General features: G+C 45.0%; 2 protein-coding genes across 2 annotated transcripts in view; one reads left to right on the top strand and one right to left on the bottom strand.

Annotated features, from left to right (window-relative positions):
- MORN5 (MORN repeat containing 5) overlaps positions 1-75 on the bottom strand; it is a 39,227-nt gene extending 39,152 nt beyond the window's left edge. The window contains exon 1 of the mRNA XM_040405383.1: positions 5-75. The gene's annotated coding sequence lies outside the window, so the exon portion shown is untranslated. The remainder of the gene's footprint in view (positions 1-4) is intronic.
- Positions 31-18,888, top strand: NDUFA8 (NADH:ubiquinone oxidoreductase subunit A8). The gene is made up of 4 exons (XM_040405381.1): positions 31-186; positions 6,630-6,793; positions 15,316-15,481; positions 18,659-18,888. Exons 1-4 carry the CDS (start codon positions 136-138, stop codon positions 18,794-18,796), a joined length of 519 nt encoding a protein of 172 aa, XP_040261315.1. The 5' UTR covers positions 31-135; the 3' UTR covers positions 18,797-18,888.
- The last annotated feature ends 384 nt before the right edge of the window (positions 18,889-19,272 follow it).

Here is a 19,272-nt window from a genome sequence, read left to right as displayed (position 1 = left end):
ATACCCGCCGTGTACCGGGGGTCACCTTTTCCTTCTAGGGACCATAGGACGCGGTGACGTCATTCCGCCTGCGACAGAAAGAGAAATCCTATCGCGCATGCGCAGTAGGCTGACCTTCCGGGGACAGAAGCAGCCATGCCCGGGACCGTGGACTTGCCCACGGCTGATGAGCTGTCAGTGCAGGAGGTAGCTATATCTGTATAGACCCTGTATGGGAATATGCTGTGCAGGGGAGAAAGTAGAAATGACATGTGTGCACGCGCGTATAACATGCGGTTTTTACCGTGCAGTGTGGGTGCATGCGGTATTAGCTCGTTATTGGTTGCAGAATACCAGTCTTTATCATCTCTGGGGTTACAGAGTGACACTGACAGATATTACGCCTGGATATGGTGTGCGCTGCAAAAACGCGCGTGTCTACGGAAACTAAGATTGTATGTCACATGACATATGTCACTGATTGGAGGTAGGTACCTGACACCTCAGAGGGACAGCCTGCCGGGATTCACTGGATGCGGTGTTTATAAGGGGACACGGGCGCTTTCTGGTATGACTGCCGGATTTCAGTCGGACAAAAACCGGTGCGGCAGTATCCGGCCACGCCAGATCCGGTGAACTCCTGCAGAATCAGTTAAATGGAGGTGCGAACCCACCGTAAACAGACCGGTCATGTGCACCACATAAATAACGGAGAATTCTGTTCTTTCCAAAGTGTTAAAGAGAAAACTGATGACGTGTTGTTAGGCTACATTCACACTTGCGTTGTTAATTCCGGTATTGGGATCCGGCAGAGGATCTCAATACCGGAACATAAAGGGGTTGTCTCATCATGGACAACGGGGGCATATCACTAGGAGCCGCACCTATATTGAGAACGGAGCCCTGCAAGTGAAGGAGGGCGCACTGCGCATGCGCAGCCGCCCTCCATTCATTTTCTATGGGGCCGGCGAAAATAGCCAAGAACTGGCTCGACTTTCTCCATCAGCCCCATAGAAATGAATGGGAGCGGGGGCCGCGCATGCACGGTACGCTCCCATTCACTTCTATGGAAAGCCGGCTTGGTGGTGGCCGCCCCGGAGTCCTCCAGCCACCACCTTGCAGGGCTATGTTCTCTATATAGGTGCGGGTCCCAGCGGTTTTGTGTCCGGTCACAAAGCAGAATGCTTCCGGAACGGAAGACATCCTGATGCATCCGGAACGGATCTGTTTCCATTCAGAAGGCATGAGGACTAAACGGAAACATTTAATTCCAGTATTGACATCCTCTGCCGGATCTCGGAGAACAACAACGCAAGTGTGAAACAGGGATTAGAGAATGGAGTAATTCCTTCACGGATATGGCGCACACTGGAAGGTATGGCATAATTACATTTATGTAGCTCAGGGGTCAGCAACCTCCGTAATTCCGGCTGTTGAGAAACTACAACTCCCAACTTTCTCTGTTCCCTTTTATGGGAATTTTGAAAACAGCCAAGCAAGTGTGCATGCTGGGAGTCCATCTCCAGCTGAGATCAACTGTTCCCCTCATAAACTATGGGGGCCTCGTGTCAGTGATAGGATGATGCCGTAGAATTTCAGCATGCCCGATCCTTTTTTCTCTCAGGCGAGTTAGAGGACCTCTCACCACCCCTGACATGTCTGTTTTAATAGCTACATGCATTCCCCATGTAATAACAGTTCTGGAGCATCTATTCCTATGGCTCTATGTTGTGTCGTTCCTTTATTATTTCTACTAGAAGTTATGGATGAATTGCTAGCAGTCTGCAGTAAGGGTACACAGGGGAGGTAACCAGTTGGGGGGGTGTACCTGCACAGACTCACTCTATCCAATCAGGGCTGCCATTTTCAGACTGTGCAGGGACACACCCCCTTACTGGTTACCACCCCTCTGTACCCTTACTGCAGACTGCTAGCAGTTCATTCATAACTTCTAGTAGAAATAATAAAGGAGTGGTATAACATAGAGTCATAGGAATAGATGCTCCAGAATTGTTATTACATGGGGGATGCATGTAGCCATTAAAACAGGCGTGTCAGGGGTGGTGAGAGGTCCTCTTTAACCACCCCCCGACCGCCTAACGCAGGGATGCATCCTGCGGGCGGCCGGGTTATTCCTCCTGGACGCATCAGCGCGTCATCTCGCGAGACGCGAGATTTCCTGTGAACGCGAGCTCACAGGATCGCAAGGTAAACGAGATGATCTACAGCCTGCCAGCGGCGATCATTCGCTGGCAGGCTGTAGATGCGATTTATTTTTTTTTGCATCAGAAAGGTATATCAGACGCTGTTTTGATAACAGCGTCTAATATACCTGCTACCTGGTCCTCTGGTGGTCCCTTTTGCTTGGATCGACTACCAGAGGACACAGGCAGCTCTGTAAGTAGCACCAATCACCACTACACTACACTACACCCCCCCCCCCCTGTCACTTATTAACCCCTGATCACCCCATATAGACTCCCTGATCACCCCCCTGTCATTGATCACCCCCCTTTAAGGCTCCATTCAGACGTCCGTATGTGTTTTGCGGATCCACGGATCCGCAAAACACGGACACCGGCAATGTGCTTTCTACATTTTGCGGATCCGCACATTGCCAGAACTATATAGAAAATGCCTTTTCTTGTCCGCAATTGCGGACAAGAATAGGACATGTTCTATATTTTTGCGGAACGGAAGTGCGGACCTGGAAGTGCAGATCCGCAATTCCGGATCCGAGCGGGACAAAGTCTGTCCCCATAGAAACGAATGGGTCCACAATTACGTTCCGCAAAATGCGGAACAGAATTGCGGACGTGTGAATGGGGCCTAAGGGTCCCTTATTACCGCCAGTTAGTTAGCCACTTGTTAGTTAGTTAGCGCCCACCGCACCGCAGTCACTGATTAGTCGCTGATTAGCGTCATCGCTGTCGCTAATCAGCACTAGTACTACAGTATATAGTATCTGTAAGTGATCAAGACTGATCGCAATCAGATCTATATCAGTACATTAGGGTCACCTTAGGCTCTACAAAAAAACGCAGTGTTTGCCCGATCAGGCCTGATCTTGTGCGCACACTTGCGTTCAGTCCGCCCCACCGCAGTGACAGAAATGTTTTTTTTCTGATCACTGCAAAAACACCGTAAAATCGCTGCGCCGCTATAAAGATCACTTTTGAGCTTTTTGGATCTTTATTAGCGATCGCAGTTTTTTTTTTTTTTTGCACATTTTTTGGCAGAGATTTTTTCATCCACATTGATCGATGCGAATGAAGAAATCTGTGCCGTTCATTTTTTCTTTCAGCCCAGAGGCTGAACGGGGAAAAAAAATCTCATTACCCGTATGCTCAATAGAAGGCCTCATGCACACGACTGTGCCGTTTTTTGCAGTCCGCAAACCGCGGATGCGCAAAAAACGGAAGGCGTCCGTGTTGACTTCCGCAATTTGCGGAACGGAACGGGCACCGGCAATATAAATGCCTATTCTTGTCCGCAAAGCGCGGACAAGAATAGGACATGTTATATTTTTTTAGCGGGGCTGCGGAACGGAACCACGGATGCGGACAGCACACGGAGTGCTGTCCGCATCTTTTGCGGCCCCATTGAAATGAATGGGTCCGCATCCGAGCCGCCAAAACGACGGCTCGGATGCGGACCCAAACAACGGTCGTGTGCATGAGGCCTAAGGAGAATAGCAGAAACTCCTAATGCTGGCCATACATGCCAGGGCAGTACAAACACCCCACAAATGACCCCATTTTGGAAAAAAGACACCCCAAGGTATTCGCTGAGGGGCATATTGAGTCCATGAAAGATTGAACTTTTTGTCACAAGTTAGCGGAAAGGGAGACTTTGTGAGAAAAAACAAAAAAAAATCAATTTCCGCTAACTTGTGCCAAAAAAAAAAATCTTCTATGAACTCGCCATGCCCCTCACGGAATACCTTGGGGTGTCTTCTTTCCAAAATGGGGTCACATGTGGGATATTTATACTGCTGCGATTTCTCAATACATAGGGCTATTACTCAGTTTGGTTCAGTAGTTATTTAAAAAAAACTGACTTTTATAATATGCAAATTACCTCTCTAGCAGCAGGTAGGGCGGCTACCTGCTGCTAGCAGCCGCATCCTCCATTCATAATGACGCCCCCTCCTCATGTTGATTGACAGGACCAGCCAATGCGCTCGTCCTCTGACTGGCCCTGTCTGCATTTTAAATCTCGCGCCGGTCTTCAGTTGGCGCGGGCCGATGACGTCACATGTACACCCGGCGCAGGCGCACTGAGGATGGAGCGGCCGAGCGAGCGTCCTCCACTCAGTGCGCCTGCGCCAACTGAAGACCGGCGCGAGATTTAAAACGCAGACAGGGCCAGTCAGAGGACGAGCGCATTGGCTGGTCCTGTCAATCAACATGAGGAGGGGGCGTCATTATGAATGGAGGATGCGGCTGCTAGCAGCAGATAGCCGCCCTACCTGCTGCTAGAGAGGTAATTTGCATATTATAAAAGTCCGTTTTTTTATATAACTACTGAACCAAACTGAGTAATAGCCGCCCTATATATTGAGAAATCGCAGCATAAGGATTTTAAGGAGACAAAAAAAAAATGAGTTTAGTGGAGTGACAGAAGCCCTTTAAGGGGGTTTAAGCTAGGGGGGCTGAGGTGGTTAAGATGTCGCCAGAGGTTTCTACTCACGACCGCTACTGGCCTTTTTGGGAACTCAGCTGCATACACGTTGTGAATATCCATTCATACATTTCTACAGGTCAGGTTGTATTGTATGTGCATTTAGTGGGGCGTTTATTAAAGGAAATGTGTCGCCCAAAATGTATCTGCCAGTTAAAACCAGATAGTAACATATCATCTTTTTTCTAATCTGTTTTTACTTTCTGATTGTAGATTTTTTATTCTGTTTCCTGAGCATGATTATGGGGGCGGCCATACTGCCTGAGCTGTTCCTAATAGCATTTACAAAGCATTAAGAAAATTGCTATATGGCAGCCCCATGGTCCATAGACACAATGGTCAGGAGGCGACCTCAGTGACTTCTATGGGAGAGTCTTCTAGGCATGCTCTGTGTCCTGTGCAGAGGTCATTGTACAAGGAAGGAATAGATAAGCTTGGACAATCGCCTACTGTGAATGGTGGATCCTGCCTGTAATGGTACCACCTCTGTGTATAGATAAGCAGATAACTGCAGTAAAGTGATCTGTACAGACCAAGAGGTGGCGCATATTATTATGCTTAGCGGCCAGTGCAAAAACTGCAGGATTTTATCTTTTTTGTTTAACTATATGGAATACATGGAAAATTAAAAACAACATCATTAAAAATATGTTAAATATTTTTAAAAAATGTGATTTAAACAGCAAGTCAATCTCTGATGACACATTCCCCTTAAGATTTGACTATTATATACCAGTCATCAGATGTGCCACAGTTATTAAGATGGGAACCCCCTTAATATTTGTGGTGTATCTGTGCACCAAAACTGAATTTTACACAGCAAATGAGCTGCTGTAGTTTTCCTCTATAATCTATGTCGGCTTCCTGTGTAGTTTATAATAAATGTGCCAAGGCACCGATCGCCAAGCGGGCCTCTAAATCCTCAAAAAGTCCCCACGATTTGTTATGCTGCCGATATCCCGCGCCGGCGCACTCACTCCTTTGGCCGGCGCAGGCACACTGCGATGCCCATTCCTTGTACGGCATCACAGTAACTATTGCGCATGCGCCGGCTAACGACGCGAAAATCGGCGTCGTCAGCCGGCGCATGCGCAATAGTTACGGTGATGCCGTACAAGGAATGGGCATCGCAGTGCGCATGCGCCGGCCAAAGGAGTGAGTGCGCCGGCGCGGGATATCGGCAGCATAACAAGTTAGTACAAAGGCGGTCAGAGGGAAAGGATGGGCGGACAGAGGGTAGGAAGGGGCGGGGGGACGCAATGAGAAGGCTGAGCAAGCAGGGCACCTAAGAGAGTAACGCCGACCTGGGCACTTGCGAGCCCTCATTTGCATATCTTATAAAGATCGTTTTTGATGGTTCTTTAAGTCCAGGATTGATGCCAGAGGTAACGTTTTTATTAACTGTAAGCATGCTAGGGAGCTGTGGGAAGGGTTAAAAAAGTGAAATGCTGGTGACAGACTCCCTTTAAAGGGGTTATCTGGGTTGCACTATGATACCGTACAGCGGCCACTTCCGGGATCACACGCCATACATTGGGCATGTGGTCGTAGCCTGGACTTATAACCGGAAGCACATGCATGAGTCTAAATCTCTCACTAGCGCCGTGGCTAGAGATTCGGGCTAACCCCCGGTTAGGATCAGGTGCCCAGCAAGTAGCTGCTACACGGGATCATGGCACAGCCTGGATAACCCCTTTAAGGTTCTGTTCACACTTGTATTTATGGGGTCCATTGAAATTTCCATTGTAATTTTTGTGAAGTCTGCAGCAATATTCCTGTGCCCAAAAGTACCAGACCCTGTACGGCCCCCAGTTAGCTTGCTGGGGTGTGATGGGAATCACCGGTATCTGTTGTACACAGGTCTGGCCTAGATGTCGTGGATCTGTCTCTAGATTATTTCCCTTTCATGCCTCCAAAAATTCTCCAGAATAAAATTTATTTCACTTTTCTATTTTTAAACCCTTTAGGTGAATGTCAGCTCGGCTGTGCTGAAGGCTGCGGCCCACCACTATGGGTCCCAGTGTGACAAGCCCAACAAAGATTTCATGCTGTGTCGCTGGGAAGAGAAAGACCCAAGAAAATGTCTGAGTGAAGGCAAAAAAGTGAACGAATGCGCCCTGGACTTTTTCCGGTAATACTTTAGAATTAAATGGTTTTTCCAGGTTTTTAATATTGATGACCTATCCTCGGAATAGGTCATCAATATAAGATTGGCGGGATTCGGACACGCGGCACCCCGCCGATCAGCTGTATGAAGAGACGGCGCACGCAGTGTGCACATGCCGTCTCCCACCTCTCTTCCTGCTGCTGCTATGTCCATGTCTCCTCATACAGCTGATCGGTGGGGGTGCCTTCGATCAGATATTGATGACCTGTCCTGAGGATAAGTCATCAATATTAAAAGCCTGGGGAACCTCTTTAATAAAGTGTTACAGTGGATCTGTCACTATATGTAAGAGCAGTGCAGCACAGGCCCGGCCTACTATGGCTCACAGAGCCTCCTGAAGAATACAGTGAACTTCTAGACATTTCTGTTCACTAGATATATGAATTAAGTTTGTGTATAGTTAAAAGGAAAAGTTTTGTGTATTAAATTGGATTAATTAGATGGAAGAGAAATAATTTTCTTTTTTGGAGACACCACTTCCATTTTGTATTGTCTGCAGAGACCGTCCAGCAGGGGGGGGTGTGCTGTACTGCAGCTGTAAAGAGGTATTCTGGTTACATGAAGTTATCCCCTATCCATGCGCTGTACTCTGCTTTTTCCAGAGCTCCCATAAAACTGAATGGAGCAGCTGCATGCATGCCCAAGAGGCTGCCCTATACATTTCAGGGGTCCCATGCGGTACGGAGTCTGCGTTCTTGTGATCGTTGGGGGTCCCAGCAGTAGGACCCCCACTAATCTAATAGTTATGCCCTATTCTGTGGATAGGGGATAACTTCCTATAACCGGAATAGCCCTCAAATTATCAGAAAAATAATACCATGGATTAACAAGGGGATATGCATACAGAGCCTTATCTATGTGTATAGTATTGGAATACTTTCTTATTTAAGGTCTTGAGAAGTGCAGTAGTGCTACCATTAAATCTACCATCCTCTGTTCACTCTGTCCTAGTCTACACAGCAAAGCTGACAAGTGAGCTGCAAAAAACTGCAATTATCAGCATATTGTTTCTACTGTAATGATACTGCTCCTATCCCATTGACTGTGTGATCACCAGGTGCTGCATATTTCCAGGAACTGCCGGGTCATCGTAGACACCAGTGATCTCCACAGTCCGTCTCAGGAGGCTGTACTCCCCCTCTAACTGGAGCAGTCAGCCCTGATTACAGGGGAACTCTTCAATAAAAAAATGTATGTGCTGATTAAATGTCCCCATAAGTCTCTTATGACCTTATGGGAAGGGGGTGGAGAATGGAACATAAATAAAGACAAAGCAAAATATAAAACTACAAAGCATTCAGTAAGTCTTCAGACGCTTTCACTTTTTTCACATTTTGTTATCTTGTGAGCATGTTAAAATAGGGGTTAAAGGGAACCTGTCATCAACTTTATGCTGACCGTACTGAAGGCAGTATAAAATAGTGACAGTAATGCTGATTTCAGAGATGTGTCACTCATGAGCTAAAAGTAAGTGGTTGCCAAGAACCAGCATCATAATCATTGCAGCACAGGCCTTGAAAAGAGTCAAATCTACCTGAGAAGAGTCCTGGTTATTCCTAATCTCCTGCTCTCTCACCCATCTGCTGATGACTGGCAGTTCTCTCCTAGAGAAAAAGGGAGAAAACTAGGTAGAAGACTGTCAGTCACCAGCAGGTGGGCAGGAGAGCAGGAAGTCATGAATAACCAGGGCTCTTCTCAGGTGGCTATGACTCTTTTCCAGGCCCAGTCTGCAATGATTGTGATGCTGGTTCTCAGCAACAACTTACTTTTAGCTGAAGAGTGACACAGCGCTGAAATCAGCATTTCCATTACGCCCCATGACAGCACCTGTGAGAGATCCTCCTCCTTCCGGACAGGAAACAGGAACTTCCCAGATCTTTAAATTGGTCCCGTGCCTTCCACCTTCAGTTCTTTCCTGTTTCCTGTCCAGGGACAGGAGGATTTCTTTCCAGGTCTATTTTCGGCTGCAGGATCTCTAGGGTTAAAGCGAAACCTAGTGGAGGTACCTGTCGGCGTAAGTCTCCACCAGGAGACGCTGAGAAGCCCGGCGTCTGCTGTTTTTTTCCTTCTTCGGTGCCATGGGGGGGAATCCTGTAGCTGCCTTGTGACCCTGCCTGCCGGCGAAGTTGCGGCGTGAGGGGGAAGGTACGTCTTCTCCTCTCATTGAGGCTGGCTGAGCTGGGCGTGCGCGTCGCACCGGAAGTGACGCGTGAGTTCCACCGGCCGGAAGGGGAGGAGCTTAAACATGGCGGGCGCTGCGCGGCCCATTTGAAAGAGGGAACGCCGGCCAGCCAGCGTGGAGGGAGCAGCAGCAGGCAGATACTGACCGGACCGGACGCCAGGCGGCACCTGCAGCCCTCCATTGGCCCCCCTTGAGGCAGCATTATCATGCAAGAAGAGGGGGAAGTACAACAGCGCACCGACAGACAGGAGCAGCTTTCGGAACCAAGCATGGTACTCCTGGGGGTAAGAGGGGTTAACCCCCACCATCTCCCTTCGGGGAGTTATTATTATGGTCAGGTTAGACTGATTGGGCTGTTTTATTAAATGCAGGTTAAAGAAGCCCCAAAGAAAGCTTCCCACAAAAGAGCTAAAGAGTGTGGAATTTGCAAGCGGAAGTTGGATCCGTCTTACCCAAAAGCATGTTGTCAACCATGTCTGGATAAGTTAGTGGCAGAGGAGTCGCCATCTTTATTGCAAAGTATCCAAGATTTAGTTAAAAATGAAGTACGTTCTTCTGTGGAGGAGTTTAAAAAATCCCTGCCTAGCTCATCCAGGCATAAGATGGCCCAAAAGGCGATAGTGGAGGATTCTATGGACTCTGGGTCTGAGGAGGGCGATATTGCAGACTCAGATTCCTCCTCTGAGGATTTAACAGGGAAGCCGTTATTTAGAGCGGAAAATACAGATCTACTATTAAAGGCGGTTAGATCCACGATGGAGCTTGAGGAAGAAAAGGAGTCCAGGTCTAGACCAGAGCTAATGTTTGAGAGCCTAAAGCCTAAAAAGTCTAGGGTGTTCCCCATTCAGGACTGTATCAAGGACCTGATTAAACGCGAATGGGAGAAGCCCGATAAAAAATTCTTTATCCCTAGAGCGGTCAGGAGAAAGTACCCCTTTGACGATCAAGAAGTATCAGCTTGGCAGGAGGTACCGAAGGTAGACGCTCCCGTAGCTAAGATAAATAAGAAGTCAGCTCTCCCGTTTGAGGATTTAGGGTCCCTTACAGATCCCATGGACAAAAGGGCTGATGCGTACTTAAGGAAGAATTGGGAAGCTTCCACTTCTGCCTTTAAACCAAATATATCGACTACCTCGGTGGCAAGGTCATTAAAGCTCTGGTTGGAGGAATTAGAGTCTCATATAGAGAACAAGACTCCTAGGGATCAGCTGCTGGAGGCTATACCAACTATGTCCAGTGCAGTGGATTTTATCTCTGATGCCTCTGCTGACGCATTGAGGCTTTCCGCTAGGGCGGCTGCATTGTCCAATTCAGCCAGAAGGTCGTTATGGTTGAAGGGGTGGAAGGGCGATGTAGCTTCAAAATCTAAGCTTTGTGCCCTCCCTTGCCAAGGAGATTTTTTGTTTGGGTCAGCCTTAGATGATATTTTAGATAAGGCATCTGATAAGAAAAAAGGTTTTCCAGCACCGTCCTTTCCTAAACAGGGGAAGCCATTTCGGATCAATGAAAGAAGGAAAGGTTTTGGGGATCAAAAGATAAGGAGGGAGTGGAGTTCTGATAAATCCAAAGGTGTGCTGTTTAAATCCAGACCTCAAACATCAAGTTCCACTCAACAATGACGCCAGACCCCAAGTAGCCGGTCGTCTTTCCTTATTTTTTCCGGCCTGGCGAAATATTACCGCAAGCGCCTGGATAAAGGATGTTATAAGGGAAGGCTATCGCCTAGACTTCAAGAGACTACCACCCAGGACATTCAAAATTACTTCATTAAACCAAAATTCTCCAAAACAGGTGGAGAAGGTAGTCCTTGTTCCAGTCCCAAAGGACGAACAAGGAGAGGGTTTTTATTCAACCCTATTTCTGGTCCCCAAGCCCAACAGGCTGATGATAAATCTGAAGGGCCTAGTCTATGTTTTCCCTCCCATCACCCTATTGCCCAGAGTGATCCAGAAGATCAGGAGGTAACAGGCTACAGTGATACTAATAGCACCATTCTGGCCAAAAAGAGTTTAGTTTGCTTGGTTGAGGAGACTATCAATAGCCGATCCCTGGGTGCGTCCAGAAAGACAGGACCTATTATATCAGGGCCCTCTACGTCATCCGGAAGTCAAGAACCTCCACCTGACAGCTTGGATTTTGAGAGGACATTCTTCAGGTCTAGAGGCCTATCAGAACAAGTCATTGGGACTCTCCTGGCTAGTAGGAAAAAAGTCACCTCCGAAATCTATCTGAGAGTATGGAAAACCTTCCTTCGGTTTGCAGGTCCAGGCTTAGACTTGAGCTCACCCAACATCCCGTTAATTTTAAACTTTTTACAGGAAGGCCTTAACAAAAAGCTTAAACCCAGCACTCTCAAGGTACAGGTCTCGGCACTGAGTGTCCTGTTTGATTTTCGATTGGCTACTCATCCTTGGGTCAAAAGGTTCATTAAGGGATCCTCTAGACTATGTCCTATAGTTAAATCTAAGTCAGCCCCATGGGACCTTAACCTGGTTCTTTCTGCTCTAACCAAGGCTCCGTTTGAACCTCTGGGGGACATCCCCTTAAAGATGCTGTCCTATAAGACCGTATTTTTAGTGGCCATTACATCTGCCAGACGAGTAGGAGAACTATCCGCTTTGTCCTCTTCCCCACCATATACTCAGATTCTGGAGGATAGAATTGTTTTCAAACCGGATCCTGCATTCCTGCCCAAAGTAGTGTCGGTATTCCATAAGTCTCAGGAAATAGTTCTCCCTTCCTTTTGTCAGGACCCAAAGAATGAAGGAGAAAGATCCTTTCATACTTTAGATGTTAGAAGGTGTGTCTGTGCATATTTAGAGTCTACAAAGGGCTTTAGAAAAACCCTGCAACTCTTTGTTCAGTTTCAGGGTCAGAACAGGGGCTCGAAAGTTACAAGCCGTACCTTAGCCAGATGGATCAAGAGAGCGATAGGTCTGGCATATTCAATATCAGATTGTCAGGTTCCTTCAGATTTTTCAGCCCATTCCACCAGGGCAGTAGCCTCTTCCTGGGCAGAAAAAGGGTGCGCTACCATCGAACAGATCTGTAGGGCTGCAACGTGGAGTTCTCCCTCTACGTTCTACAAGCACTATAGGTTATAGCTTTCATCTGTGCAGGATATGTCTTTTGGGAGAAAGGTGCTGCAGGCTGTAGTCCCTCCCTAATAGTTATCTAGTCTAGTCTCTCACAGGTGCTGTCATGGGGCGTAATGGAAATACTTCAATTACTCTTACCGGTAATTTTTTTCCATGAGCCCATGACAGCACCTACATAATTCCCTCCCTTAATTAAAAAAGATTTTTTTTTATTTATACATAAAGAATGATGAAAAAAGAGAAATCTACCCTTTGGTATGGTGCCAAAGAGGAGATATGCCTGGCATATATTTGGCGCAGAGTTTTTTTCTATTATGTTTTTCTCGCCTATGTTTTTAGTTTTCACTATATATAGGTGTGTTGCTGGTCCCAGGAATCTTGTCAAATACTGAAGGTGGAAGGCACGGGACCAATTTAAAGATCTGGGAAGTTCCTGTTTCCTGTCCGGAAGGAGGAGGATCTCTCACAGGTGCTGTCATGGGCTCATGGAAAACAAATTACCGGTAAGAGTAATTGAAGTATTTCTGTCACTACTTTATACTGCCCTCAGTGCGGTCAGCATAAAGTTGATGACAGGTTCCCTTTAACTCAAAAATCATGGAATTAGTTTGGCGACTAAACATACTAGAGCGGTTCACTAAGCAAATAAATGTCGCTAAAATGTAACTTTTATTTGGTATGTATTAAAATAATTGGGGGAAAAAAATCTCCTAAAATATAAATTTGTCCAATCCCACTTATTCCTCAGGGATAAATAAAGTGGGATTGGACAATCTATATTTTATGAGATTTTTCCCCCCCAATTATTTAAATACATACCTAATAAAAGTTACATTTTAGCGACATTTATTTGCTTAGTGAAACGCATGTGCTAAAATAAAATAAAATAAAATTTAAGATTTTCCCCATAATTCTACAAATTTGACAAAGTGAAAACAGAATGTTTGAAATTTTTGCAAATTTATTAAAAAGGGAAAAAATAAGATCTTGCACTGACGTAAGTATTCAGACCCTTTAGTTAGAACTCTTTGAGGATTTTCTGCCGCTCTTTTCTGCAGATCCTCTCAAGCTCTGTCAGGTTGGATGGGGACTGTTGGTGGACAGCCATTTTCAGGTCCTTCCAGAGACTCAATTGGCTTCAAGTCAGAGCTGGGCCACTCCACGACATTCATAGAATTGCCACCATATGTTGTTATGGCTGTGTGCTTAGGGTCATTGTCTTGTTGGAGGCCCAATCTGAGGTTCAGAATAATCTGGATCAGGTTTTCATTAAGAATATCTCTGTACTATGCTCCATTCAGTTTTCCCGCAACTCTCACCAGTCCCCGTGTCCTCGCTGCTGAAAAACACCCCCACAGCATGATTCTGCCACCACCATGTAGGGATGATATTGGGCAGGTGTTGAGGATTGCCTGTTTTCCTCCAGACATGATGTTTAAAACTGAGGCCAGAAAGTTCAATCTTAGGCCCCTTGCAGACGAGTGTGTGCGGATTAGGTGCGGATGCGTTCAGTTAAAAATGCGTGATTTTGCAAGCAGGTCCATTCAGTTTTGTTTGCGATCGCATTCAGCTGTTCAGTTTTTATTGTGCGGGTGCAATGCAATTTAATGCGTTTTGCACGCGCGTGATAAAAAACTGAATGTGTACAAACAACATCTCTTAGCAACCATCCGTGAAAAACGCATCGCTTGCTTGCGGATGCAATTTTTCACGCAGCTCCATTCACTTCTATGGGGCCAGCGTTGCGTGACAATCGCAGAATATAGAACATGCTGCGATTTTTCACGCAACGCACAAGTGATGCGTGAAAACTAACGCACATGTACACAGACCCATTGAAATGAATGGGTGCACGCGCAATGCAAGCCTCTTGCACACGAACATATTGGTTCCATTCCGTGCATTGGGGACCGCAATTTGCAGTCCCCAATGCACGGGCAACGTCCATGCGGCGGCTGGGACGGATCCAGACCCATTCAACTTGAATGGGTCCGTGATCCGTCTGTTCCTCAAAAAGATAGAACAAGTTCTATTTTTTTTGCGGAATGGAAGCACGGATCAGAACCCCACGGAAGCACTCTGTAGTGCTTCCGAGGGGCTCCGTTCCGTGCTTCCGTTTTGCACCGTACCACATCTCCGGATTTGCGGACCCATTCAAGGCCACAGGAGCACCACGGCCGTGTGCAAGAGGCCTTACCTTCATCAGACCAGAGAATCTTGTTTCTCACAGTCTGAGAGGCTTTTAGATGTTTTTTTTTTGCAAACTTTCTTGTGTCTTTTAATGGGGAAAGGTTTCTTTCTGGCCACTCTGCCATAAAACTCAGATTGGTAGAGTGTTGCAGTGATGATTGACCTTCTAGAAGTTTCTCCCATGTGCACACAGGATCTTTGGAGCTCAGCCAGAGTGACCTTTGGGTTCTTGGTCACCTCTCTTACCAATGCCCTTTTTCCCCGATTACTTAGTTTGGTGGGGCGGCCATCTCTAGGAAGAGTCCTGGTTGAACCAAACTTCTTCCATTTAAGAATTATGGCGACCACTGTGCTCCTGGGAACTTTCAGTGCAGCAGAAATATTTTGTACCCCTCTCCAGATCTGTTCCTCCACACAATGCTGTCTCTGAGCTGTACAGGCAGTTCTTTCCTCCTCATTGCTTGATTTTTGCTCGGATATGCATTATCAGCCGTGAGACCTTATACCAGGGGTGGAGAACCTTTTTGATGCCAAGGGCCATTTGGATATTTGTAAAATTGTTTGCGGCCATACAAAATTCAAACGTAAAAATTTGACTGAGGGAAAAGAACATCAATCTTTACACGAGACACTGTCCCTCTGGGTAAGTCGCTCTTTGAAGTATCAGAAGGTCGCATAGATAGTGAAGCACCATCGACAGAATCGCATATAAAGGGTTTTATTTATACTCACAAACGTGGTAAGGTTAAAAGCATATCATCAATAAAATCGGCCTCGTATTCCTGCCCGACCCGGGTTTCGCTCATGCTTTGTCAGGGGCGGATATGTACACTGGGTGTACCCCAAAATGGGGCCATTAAAAAAACATCTCATCCTGCAATAAAAGCTTAATACGGCTTTGGAAATATTAAAAATGAATGCTTTTGAAATGCAGAGCTGAAATTACAAAATCACTACTTCCTGAAGACCAAATTAGGCCTTATCCTTAAATAACGCGATTGTGTTTCTTTTTTCAGGAAAATTAAGACTCATTGTGCTGAGCCTTTTACTGAATATTGGACTTGTCTCGACTATACTGGTTTATTGGAACTCCGTCGCTGTCGTAACCAGCAGCAGGCATTTGATAACTGTGTTCTTGACCAGCTTGGTTGGGTGAGACCAGACCTGGGAGAATTGTCTAAGGTAAGATCGTGGGAGACTGACATGTAAAATGCATCTCTGCCCAGAAGTAAAACTTGTGGGGGTCAGAGTTCCCCATAGTTTCAAGTTTTAGTTGTTATAAACGCACGGGTCCTCCAGACTCCCTCTGTCTCCCGTCGGCACCCCGCAAATGTGATCGTGGGGCGCAGATGTGTGTGAAAGCTGGCTGGGGTCTCATGTAGGCCCCAGACCAGCCTTGAGTAATTTCCAGCAGGATGCGCTTCTTATTAAGAAGAGATACTTTGAAAATTATTTTTAAGCTGTTTAGTGCCAGTGAAACACGGAAGCAACACGGACAGCAAAAAACTGACGCACTGACCCAACACAGATCCTTTACGGACAGCTTCACGGATGCATCACTGACTACCTGCTCACGGATTTGTGCACGGACGTGTGAATTAGGCTTTATAGTCCCATTGTGGGACTATTAAGTGGTTAAATAAAATAAAAAATCTCCCCCATATGTTTGGTATTGCTGCGTCCGTAACGACCCAGACTACATAAATATATTACAAGCGATCAAAAAGCGTAATTTACTCCAAAATTGATGCCAATGAAAAATACAAGTCGTCCTGCAAAAAGCAAGCCCTCACACAACTCCATAGAAAGAAAAATAAAAGTTATGTGTCTTGGGAAGCAGCAATGCAAAAACATTTTTTTTTCCTTTTGAAAAAAGGGGTTTTATTGCAAAAAAAGTAATAAAACGTAAAAAAATGTATATGTATTTGGTATCGCTGTAATCGTACTGACCCAGAGAATAAAGATATTATGTTATTTATAACGAAAAATTTACGCCGTATTTATCTCCCTCCCAGAAAGGGTTAATAAAAGTTAATCAGAATGATGTGTATCCCAAAATAACTACAACTTTTCCCGCAAAAAACAAGCCCTCATACAGCTATATAGACGGAAAAATAAAAAAAGTTATAGCTCTTGGAACGCGACGGTGAAAAAAGGAAGAAAAACGCTTGGACAGTAAGGCCAAAAACAGGCTGGCCACTAAGGGGTTAAATGGCCTCTAAATGTGCAGGGTTTTTTCTGTACAGGTGTATGAAAGGTCTTATTGCCAAGCCATTCTGGAATCTGCGATGGAAGTGTATACAGAGACGTGCTAGATTTGTGACACTGATTTAGTCGTGTCTTACTTATGCATTGTTTATTGAATATCTATGTTGTACTTGGGGATAGTGGTGGTACCTCACTATGACCCATAATCTAGAATGCATGAAGAAAAGCAGCTCCAGCCAGTGCTCCGGAAAAAATCCTGGTTTATTGATTCAAGTTCAAATCCAGCCAAAGTGATCAAATATGAACAGGCATATTCTTGCTGCTGATGCGTTTCAAGTGCGTTTTTATTTTTATTTTTTGCACTTTTAATCATAGCCCAGTTTAGAATGTTACGACTAAAAAAATCAGAATTTCTGGTTGGTTCTGTGGAGCCGTCATCCTGTATTGACTACATCTTTGTCAATAATTTGCTTCATAAGTGCTTGGTATATGAACGATATAGTAACCTACAAATTACTATCAGAACAGAGATCAGCAACCTCCGGCACTCCAGCTGTTCTGAAACCACAACTCCCAGCATGCTCCTTTCTCTTCTATGGTAGATACAAGAACAGCCAAGCAAGTGTGCATGCTGGGAGTTGTAGTTTCACAGCAGCTGAAGTGTCGAAGGTTGCTGAACACAGAATTAGAATACCATTGAAAAGTTAATTTATTTCAGTAATTCAATTCAAAGGTGAAATTCCTATATTCATTACACACAGAGTGATCTACTTCAAGCATTTATTTCTTTTAATGTTGATGATTATGGCTTACAGCTAATGAAAACCCAAAAAGTCAGATCTCAGGAAATCTGAATATTATGAGACCACTTAAAAAATTATTTTTAATACAGAAATGTTTGCCTGCTGAGAAGTATGTACAGTATATGCACTCAATATGTGATCGGGCTCCTTTTACATGAATTATTGCATCAGTGCGACGTGGCATGGAGGATGAGCCTGTGGCACTGCTGAGGTGTTCAGGGCGGCCAGCTTACATTGTTGGGTCTGGTGTGTCTCCTAGATTCCCCATGGAGTTTAGGTCAGAGTTTGCTATTCAAATCATAATCTCCATAAAGCTTACCGGCAGAGGGAAGCAGTAAGTGCTCTAACATTTCCTGGTAGACGGCTGCGCTGACTTAATATAACACAGTGGACCAACACCAGCAGATGACCTGACTCCCCAAATCATCACTGACTGTGGAAACTTCACACTTGACCTCAAACAACTTAGATTATGTGCCTCTCCACTCTTCCTCCAGACTCTGGGATCTGGATTTCCAAACAAAAAGCTAAATTTACTTTCATCTGAAACAGGACTTGGGACCACTGAGCAACAGTCCAGTCCTTTTACTCCTTAGCCCAGGTAAGACTCTTCTGGGTCATGAGTGGCTTGATGCAAGGAGTGCAGAAGTTGTAGTCCATATCCTGGATACGTCTGTGTGTGTGTATGTTGGCTCTTGAAGCACTGGCTCCAGCCGCAGTCCACTCCTTGTGAATCTCCCCCAAATTCTTGAATGGCCTTTTCTTGACAATCTTTTCAAGGCTGTGGTTATCCCTGTTGCTTGTGCACTTTTTTCTACCACACTTTTTTCTTCCACTCAACTTTCCATTAATATTCTTGGATACAGCACTCTGTGAACAGCCAGCTTCTTCAGCAGTGACTTTTTGTAACGTGGCGTCCTTGTGGAAGGTGTCAGTGACTGTCTTCTGGACAACTGTCAAGTCATCAGTCTTCCCCATGATTGTGTAGCCTACTGAACCAAACCGGGACCATTTTTAAAGGATTAGGAAACTTTTGCAGGTGTTTGTGTTGATTAGCTTATTAGAGTGTGACACCATGAGTCTACAATATTGTCATTTTCTGAGATACTGAGTTTTGGGTTTTCATTAGCTGTAAGCCATAATCATCAACATGAAAAGAAATAAACACTTGAAATTGATCATTCTGTTCTGTTTGTAATGCATTTATATATGAGTTTCACTTTTTAAACTGAATTACTGAAATAAACTACAGTAATTTTTCGATAATATTCTAATTTATTGAGATGCATCTGTATATGAGATATTCTTATTATTTCATACTAACATTTTCTGTTTTCTTCCATATCAGGTGACAAAAGTGAAAACTGACAGACCTCTCCCAGAAAATGTCTATCACTCAAGACCAAGACCAGAACCAAACCCTCCTGTTGAGGGAGAGTTAAAACCATCCAAATATGGCAGCAAGCTCTTCTTCTGGAACTGGTAGTTGTGCACTTTCCAATGTCAAGTTCTGGTCTTGCGTCCACACTTAAGTTTTATTATCTATGTGGGAACAGAATAAATTAATGAACTATCTTTTACTGTGTTGTTGTTTGTGTTGTAGTAGTAATGTCAGGCAGGAAGAAAATAATAAAAAATCATAATAATGCAAAAAACACACTACAACTGCATATGCCCCCTCCACCAAGCCTGATCGGAAGTTCTATGTCTAAATGGACAATGATGGATAAAAAATGTTTTCTGTTATTGAGAGGGGGAGTATGTTTAAAAAAATAAGTAATCTTTACACAATAAAAACCCAATAATATAAATCAATGTAGGTAATTAAAATGAAAGCCCTTGTGTATATATAAAAAAAAAAGTCAAAAATCCCTTTAATAAACTAAAAAAATCTGTGTGACCAACGTGTATAGTGTAAACTGGATATAAAAATAAAAAAAACAGTGTCTGCCAAAAACGGTG

This window comes from Bufo bufo, chromosome 8 (assembly GCF_905171765.1).
Source record: "Bufo bufo chromosome 8, aBufBuf1.1, whole genome shotgun sequence".
Lineage (NCBI taxonomy): Eukaryota > Metazoa > Chordata > Amphibia > Anura > Bufonidae > Bufo > Bufo bufo.
The sequence above is the reverse complement of the archived record's forward strand: the minus strand, read 5'-3'. Positions and strand labels throughout refer to the sequence as shown.

Coding starts and splice junctions, on each gene's coding strand:
- NDUFA8 (XM_040405381.1), top strand. CDS start 136: ATGCCCGGGACCGTGGACTTGCCCACGGCTGATGAGCTGTCAGTGCAG. Junction 6,794..15,315: donor TGCGCCCTGGACTTTTTCCG/GTAATACTTTAG, acceptor TTCTTTTTTCAG/GAAAATTAAGACTCATTGTG. Junction 15,482..18,658: donor ACCTGGGAGAATTGTCTAAG/GTAAGATCGTGG, acceptor CTTCCATATCAG/GTGACAAAAGTGAAAACTGA.